Source organism: Symphalangus syndactylus, chromosome 18, assembly GCF_028878055.3.
Source record: "Symphalangus syndactylus isolate Jambi chromosome 18, NHGRI_mSymSyn1-v2.1_pri, whole genome shotgun sequence".
Taxonomy (NCBI): domain Eukaryota; kingdom Metazoa; phylum Chordata; class Mammalia; order Primates; family Hylobatidae; genus Symphalangus; species Symphalangus syndactylus.
Window position 1 is genome coordinate 62,994,660 of NC_072440.2, and position 8,165 is coordinate 63,002,824.

The 8,165-nt window shown below is 52.6% G+C and overlaps 1 protein-coding gene across 2 annotated transcripts; it reads left to right on the forward strand.

Moving 5' to 3' along the window:
• The first annotated feature begins 368 nt into the window (after positions 1-368).
• LOC129467992 (glutathione S-transferase theta-4-like) lies at positions 369-7,635 on the forward strand. Of its 2 annotated transcripts, XM_055252961.2 has the most exons (5): positions 369-494; positions 1,888-1,975; positions 4,401-4,551; positions 5,795-5,971; positions 7,320-7,635. In XM_055252961.2, exons 1-5 carry the CDS (start codon positions 371-373, stop codon positions 7,515-7,517), a joined length of 738 nt encoding a protein of 245 aa, XP_055108936.2. In that variant the 5' UTR covers positions 369-370; the 3' UTR covers positions 7,518-7,635. The 2 variants fall into 2 exon arrangements, with proteins under 2 accessions (XP_055108936.2, XP_063480077.1); XM_063624007.1 differs by lacking the exon at positions 5,795-5,971.
• The last annotated feature ends 530 nt before the right edge of the window (positions 7,636-8,165 follow it).

The window sequence follows — 8,165 nt, forward strand, 5'->3', positions numbered from 1 at the left end:
GCAAAGCCCCTTTCATCAGGTTCTGCAATGAAAATCCAGCCATGGAAATTCCCAGGCATAATCCCTTCTCAGACAGCTATCTGTGAGGTGGCGCCACGGGGCACAGGCACATGTGGAAGGGGGAGAGTAGGGTCCCAGCTGCCACACCTTTGCCACGGGCCTGTTCCCAGCCTACTCCTGGGCCTCCTTAGAATCCTTGCTACTGTGAGAATTGCAGGCTTCCTGGCCTTATGACAACACAAAGGGAAACAAGAGGTTTCCCTGGGGAACACAGGGTCCTGGGCCCAGATCGGAGAGGGCACAGGGCCAGGGACTCTGGCCAGACATAGGCCCAGGTCTGTGGCTGGCCGGCTGTGGCTGTGGGGCCGGCATGTGTCTCAGCATGGCCCTGGAGCTCTACATGGACCTGCTGTCAGCACCCTGCCGTGCCGTCTACATCTTCTCCAAGAAGCATGACATCCGGTTCAACTTTCAGTTTGTGGATCTGCTGAAAGGTCAGCTCCCACTGCTGCCTGGCAGGCCTGGTCCTGGGGGGAGGCAGGGCCACACAGATTGGGGCTTTTCTTTTCTTCTTGTTTTTTGATGGAGTCTCGCTCTGTTGCCCAGGCTGGAGTGCAGTGATGCTATCTTGGCTCACTGCAACCTCCGCTGGGTTCAAGTGCATCTCCTGCCTCAGCCTCCAGAGTAGTTGGGATTAGAGGTGCCCGCCACCATGCCCAGCTACTTTTTTGTATTTATAACAGGGGTTTCACCATGTTGGCCAGGCTGGTCTCAAACTCCTGACCTCAAGTGATCTGCCCACCTCAGCCTCCAGGGTGCTGGGATTACAGGTGTGAGCCGCCGCACCCAGCCTGATAGGGGCATTTTTGAGGAGCAGAGACAGAGACAAGGGAATCACCCCAGAGGTCCGCAGGGAAGGAAAAGTTGCCACAGGGCTGTCTGTCGTCCCTGTCTAGCCTACCTTAGCCACTCCCCACTAATGACAGTCCCCACGCCAGAGATGAACAGGCTTTTCGAGGAGACGGGGGAAGGAACAGCAGCTGGGACTCCCTGGGCTCCCACCAGGCACCCTGGCTTCCTTGTGGGATTCTAGGACCTTGTGAACTCAGCACCTGCCCGCCAGGTTGGCAAAGGGGGCAGAAGTGCACAGTCTGTCTATACCATCCTCCCCAGTGTTCAGAAAGGCTCAGGGCTCCACTGATCCCGAGTGAAGGTCAGAGGGGTGGGCTCCAACTCCATCCTGAGCACAGAGGGACTCCAAAAGCTCAGCCTGCAAAAGCAGAAGACTCTAGAACCAGAGGAAGAGATAGGGAAGCCGTGGAAATGAACGGGGTGCGAGTGGAGCTCCCAGAAATGTTTCCAACTGGAGGCAGCTGGTCCAGGAAGAGTTTCAGTTCCTGCCCCCACATCAGGTTCCCTGTTCAGATGACCCCGATTGTGTCTGAGAGGCTTCCCTCTGGATATCCAGCTGTGTGCTGAGCCCGGCGTCCTTAAAGAGGGGACAGAGTGAGGACAGTGGAAGTGGGTATGGGACTCAAGCCCTCAAGGCTTCGGGTGATTCAAAGGCTGTGTTTTCAGATCCAGCTTTGGGGGTGGGCACGGGAGGCCTCCAGCTTCTGGGCAAAAGGGTCGTCCTGGTCCTGGGACACAGGTAGGAGGCACGGGAGTCACCAAACCTAGGGTGGAGCAGGCCGGGAACCAGCAGTTCTGACCCCAGTCCAGTTCTGCAACTGCCTTGCCCTGTGACCTAGGGTGAGCCGCCATGTCCCTCCGGGCCTCAGTTCTCTCTTCTTGAGAAAATAGAGATGGAGGCGTTTGTGTCTCTGGGAGTCTCAGTTCTCTCTCCCCTGGAGTCCCACAGCCTCAGACCTTCCCTGCCCCTCCCAGGTCACCACTACAGCAAAGGATACATAGACATCAACCCCCTCAAGAAGCTGCCCAGCCTCAAAGATGGGAAATTTATCTTAAATGAAAGGTAAGTCTTCCCCAGGGCCCTTGCACCATCTGTCTCTGCTCCTCCTGGGAGGCTCAGTGCGAGCATTTGTCTGTTTTGCCATGGAAAATCTCACACGTACACTAAAGGAGAGTGAATACTAACTAATGAGGGGCATGAGGAACCCCACAAACCCATCGCCCAGCTCTGACTGTTGCCAACTTGGGGTCCATTTTACATCATTTCTATTCCCCTGCCTCCCAGACACCCCATCATTCCAATCATAAATGTTTAGAAGCCAGCTCACACCTGTAATTCTAGCACTTTGGGAGGCTGAAGTGAGGGGATGGCCTGAGCTCATGTGTTCAAGACCAGCCTAGCCTAGACAACATGGCAAAACCCAATATCTACAAAAAATACAAAAATTAGCCAGCATGGTGGTCTGCACCTGTAGTCGCAGCTACTTGGGAGGCTGAGGCGGAAAGACTGCTTGAGCCCAGGAGTCAGAGGATGCAGTGAGCCAAGATGGCATCATTGCAATTCAGCCTGGGCAACAGAGTGAGATCCCATCTCAAAAATAAAAATAAATAAGTTAATAAATCAATAAATATTTAGGAACATACTTTTCAGAGATAAGAGTTCTTAAAAAAAATAAAGCAACAGGCTGGATGCGGTGGCTCATGCCTATAATCCCAGCACATTGAGAGGCTGACACGGGAGGATCGCTTGAGGCCAGGAGTTCAGAACTGCAGTGAACTCTGATTGTGCCACTGCACTCCAGCCTGGGCTAGGATAGAGCGTAGCATCACTACGATACCATTAAGACACCTCATAAAATTAACAATAATTCCTGGATTTCATCTAATATGTGGCTCCTGTTCAAAACTCTCTGATTATCTCCTAAATATTTTCTTGGCAGTTTGTTTGGATCAGGATCCAAAGAAGTTCTTTTTTTTTTTTTTTTTTGAGACAGAGTCTCGCTCTGTCACCCAGGCTGGAGTGCAGTGGCGCGATCTTGGCTCACTGCAAGCTCTGCCTCCCTGGTTCACGCCATTCTCCTGCCTCAGCCTCCCGAGTAGCTGGGACTATAGGCGCCTGCCATCACGCCTGGCTAAATTTTTTTGTATTTTTAGTAGAGACGGGGTTTCACCATGTTAGCCAGGGTGGTCTTGATCTCCTGACCTCATGATCCCCCTGCCTCGGCCCCCCAAAGTGCTGGGATTACAGGCGTGAGCCACTGTGCCCGACCAAGAAGTTCTGAGTCTTGCAGCCAGTTGCTGTCTCTCCTGCCACTTTTTAATCGATAGCTCTCTCCATGCCCTGACCTTTTTACCTTGGCATGGTTGCTGTTGGTGATAATAAAGGAGCCCTTGTCCTGCGGAGGTTCCCACACCAGCCATCAATCAGCAAGGCCTAGGACATCCCCTCCGAAGCATGTCTCCCCTCCGTCCCCTTCCCTCTGTCCCCATGGCCTCCACCATTCCCAGACACCACAACATTCCCGATAGTTGCTGGCACCCCTGTTGTCCATTCTGCCCCCTCGGGCTCACCCTCCATCCAGCACCAGAGAGATGGATCCTTTCATGCTCTGGCTTATATAATGCCTAATCTTAAGGATTAAGTCCATAACCTCCCTGCATCTCCAGGGGCTACCCTCTGTGGCCTCCACAGTGTCTCTGGCTGCCTCACCACTCCCCAGTCACCCCCACCCTTCTTCCAGTTGCACCCCCCTACTCTCCTTTCTTCAAATTCGTCTTGCTCCCTTTACCCTCGTATTTCAGCATGTGTTTTTCTTTGTTGGTTTTTTGAGACAGAGTCTTGCTCTGTGGCCCAGGCTGGAGTGCAGTGGCACAATCTTGGCTCACTACAACCTCTGCCTCCCAGGTTCAAGTGACTCCCGTGCCTCAGCCTCCCAAGTAGCTGGGATTACAGGTGTGTGCCACCACAACTAGCTAATTTTTGTATTTTCATTTTAGTAGAGACAGGGTTTCACCATGTTGGCCAGGCTGGTCTCCAACTCCTGGCCTGAGGGATCTGCCCCCCTTGGCCTCCCAGAGGGTCGGGATTACATGTGTGAGCCATCGTGCCTGCCCTGTTTTTGTTTTTGAAAAAGGATCTTGCTCTTTCACCCAAGCTGGAGTGCAGTGGTGTGATCTTGGCTCACTGCAGCCTCAAATTCTTGGGCTCAACTGATCCTTCTGCCTCAGCATCCCAATTCAACACGTGTTGTTCCCCTTGCTGGCCTACTCTTTGTTACACCACCAGCCCCCAACTCCTACTCACCCTGCAGGGCTCCTTCCCAGCCCTTACTGACTGTCAGACAGCTCTGGTGAAGGCCTTTCTTGTGGTCATTTGGGCTCCTCTTTGCTCTGGAAGCCCCAGCAGTTGGGCCCAGGCCACACCAGGGTGGTTGATGTAGTGGCACTCAGGAAGGCAAGGGCAGTGCCCTGACTGGCTCCTTCTGCAGTGTGGCCATCCTTTACTACCTGTGCCGCAAGTACAGCGCACCATCACACTGGTACCCGCCAGACCTGCACGTACGTGCCAGTGTGGATGAGTTCATGGCTTGGCAACACACGGCCTTTCAGCTGCCCATGAAGAAGATAGTCTGGCTCAAGGTGAGCAGGGTCACTTCGGGGGCTTGGGGACAAGGGGACAAGGGCACAAGGGAGTCAGGAAGGCTGGAGGCCAGTTCTGGCCCTGCTGACTGCCGGTGAACTCAAGTAAGTCTCCCTCCCTCTCTGGGCCTCATTTCCTCAGGTCCTTCTCCTGCCTGCCTTACAGAGCTGTCAGGAGTGTGGGCTGAAACAATGGGCATGAAAGAGTCTTATTAGGGCGAGGGGAAGGGCATACAGGAGGGGCTGATATGACTGACCCAGGACAGCATTCGAGGCATTTCATTCTGAACTAGAGAATCTCAGCCTCAAAAGGCCCACAGAAGGCCGGGCACAGTGCTCACGCCTGTAATCCCAATACTTTGGGAGGCCAAGACAGGTGGATCACTTGAGGTCAGGAGTTCAAGACCTACCTGTCCAACATTGTGAAACACCATCTCTACTAAAAATACAAAAAAAATTAGCCAGTGTGGTAGTGCGCACCTGTAATCCCAGCTACTCAGGAGGCTGAGGCAGGAGAATCGCTTAAACCAGGGAAGTGGATGTGGCAGTGAGCCGAGATCATGCCACTGCACTCCAGCCTGGGTGTCAAAGTGAGACTCCAACTCAAAAAAAAAAAAGGCTCATAGAAAATTTGAAGATGGTCGGGCGCGGTGGCTCATGCCTGTAATCCCAGCACTTTGGGAGGCCGAGGTGGGTGGATCACAAGGTCAGGACTTCAATAACAGCCTGGCCAACATGGTGAAACCCTGTCTGTACTAAAAATACAAAAGTTACCCAGGCATGCTGGCACGTGCCTGTAATCCGCGCTACTCCAGAGGCTGAGGCAGGAGAATTTCTTGAACCCAGCAGGCTGAGGTTGCCGTGAGGTAAGATCCCGCCACTGCACTCCAGCATGGGCAACAGAGTGAGACTCTGTCTCAAAAAAAAAAAAAAAAAAAAACGAAGAAAAAAGAAAATTTGAAGATGACAAATAACCAGTACACGTGTCTCTACTTCGAATTCTATGCCTGTGACAGGCATCACTAATCAATCACAGGACTTTTGCTTGCTGAGCTGCCCAAATCCTTGTGAACACATGGTTCCCGGCAACTTCCACCAATCAGAGCTGCTGAAACAGGTGAAACTACTTTATGTCCTGGGAAGTGTTCAATATCTATCCAGCAGACAAGAGTATAGAGACCTGGCAGGGCAGGTGGCCCTGGAGTGCAGCCTCCTCTTCCCTCCTCTTCCCAACCCTGGCCAGTTGCTGATCCCAAAGATAACAGGGGAGGAAGTTTCAGCTGAGAAGATGGAGCATACAGTGGAAGAGGTGAAGAACAGCCTGGAGCTCTTCGAGGAGAAGTTTCTGCAGGATAAGATGTTCATCACCAGGGACCAAATCTCACTGGCTGACTTGGTGGCCGTGGTGGAGATGATGCAGGTGTGGGGTGGGTTGGAGGAGGGTTAGACCCTGGGCAGAGGTAGGACTCCTCTGTGACCAATGGGGCCATCACTTGAGGATAGGCTGGTGAGGCGGGAAAGGCAGGCAGAGCTGCCATGGGGGCTGTGGGAACCAGGTCTGGGGGCCTGGACTCAATCTGGGGGCAACAGGAAGCACAGAATATTATGAATCAGGAAGGATCACAGTTCTCCACACTTGACAAAGATTCTTCGGTGTGGGAGGAGCTGGAGGGTGAGCCTGGGATAGAGAAGAACACTGCATTTCCTGCCCAATCCTCCAGCCTCCCAGATACCTCCTCCTCTTGCTGGACTCTCCAGGAAATGTTCACTGGCTTCCTGGGTGTCCTTCTGGCCCTGCCTCTTTCCCAGAGCTCCAGACAGACAGCTATGGAGGACAGCTCTCCTGGCTGGGTCTGAGGGGCATCCACTGTGCATTTGGAGGCACACCTGAGTGTGGGGCATTTATGTGGCCTCTACATGCAGGGGAGGGTGACCAGTTCTGCTTCTCAAGACACTGGCCAGGGTCTAAACTGGCCATCCTGCACACCAGCTAGGGCACTGCACACTGACCAAAGAGACTAATTTGCATATCAGCCAGAGATATGCCAGGAGGAGGCACCTGGGATCCTGGTGGATTGACCAGGAAATACAGTGTTCTTTTCCCTATCCCAGAGATCTCTGGCTGATATGAAAATTAGTCTCTGGTCTGTTTGCAGGGCAGATCAGCACCAGGAAAAGTCATTCTGGCCTGCCCCAAGGGTTCAGCCATATGCTTCATCCCCACCCCTTACATTTCACCCACACCCACCCCTTCTTGGGCTTCCCAAAGATCTTGGGTGCAAACCAAACTACAGGGTACACTGTCTTAGTGAGCCAGCCAAACTGCAGCGTAGACTGCCTGCCAGGTCTCCCATCCTAGCCCCTGAGCTTGATCACAGTGAGAGGCTAAGCATGGAGGAAAAAACCTGAGTTCTCTCCCTCATCCACATATACACACCTGGGATAAGGGGTTTCCCTGCAAGAAGGCAGGATTCATGCGAGGTCGCAGGCTGGAGAAGTGGGAGGTGCCTGGGCCAGGAGCCCTCTTAGCATGGTTCAGAAGGCTTGGAGCAAGAAGACCAGTGACTAAGGACTCTGAGGGATTCTGGATCCTCCATCCCCACCTACATCTATTACATAGTCTGTGACCCCTTGCTCAGGCCTTAGGGGTCAGCAGCTTAATTCTTTGCATAGGTAGATGTTGGGGGCATGGGCCTGAGGCTGTGGGAGAGGACCCAGGTGGGGCTGGTCCCCAGGCTGACCACATCTTCCTCTTTGTCTATCCACAGCCCATGGCAGCCAACTATAATGTCTTCCTCAACAGCTCCAAGTTAGCTGAGTGGCGTATGCGGGTGGAGCTGAATATCGGCTCTGGCCTCTTTAGGGAGGCCCATGACCGCCTAATGCAGTTGGCCGACTGGGACTTTTCAACATTGGATCCAATGGTCACGAAGAAAATCTGTGAGTTTCGGGAGAAGTACTTGTGACCCTAATCGCAGCTCGTCCTGCAGGGCCTGGCTGGCTCAACGATCTGAGCCACCTTCCTTAAAGGAAATGCTAAAAAAACAACTGTTCTTTGCCTAATAAAGAACTGGAACAACATCACAGCTGCTGAGCAAGACAGTTGGCATATGCATAGGGTCTGATGTGGAAGTGGGTGGTGGTTACAGATCCTTCCAGTTTCCAAAAAGAATTTTAAAAGTAAAGGGTTGAATATGATTACATTGTCAGTAATAATAGTTGGTGACTTCAATACCTGACTTTTTTTTTTTTTTTTTTTGAGATGGAGTTTCACTCTGTCACTCAGGCTGGAGTGCAGTGGTGTGATCTCAGCTCACTGCAATGTCCACCTCCCAGGTTCAAGCAATGCTCCTGCCTCAGCCTCGCGAGTAGCTGGGATTACAGGCACATGCTGCCATGCCCAGCTAATTTTTTTCTGTATTTTAGTAGAGACAGGGTTTCATTGTATTGCCCAGCCTGGTCTCGAACTCCTGAGCTCAGGCAAATCGCCCGTCTCAGCCTCCCAAAGTGCTGGGATTAGGGGTGTGAGCCACCGCACCTGGCCCCCACTTTCAGTAATAGAAAAACTACAGAAGACCATCAAGGAAATAGAGGACTTGAAAAGCACTGTAAAC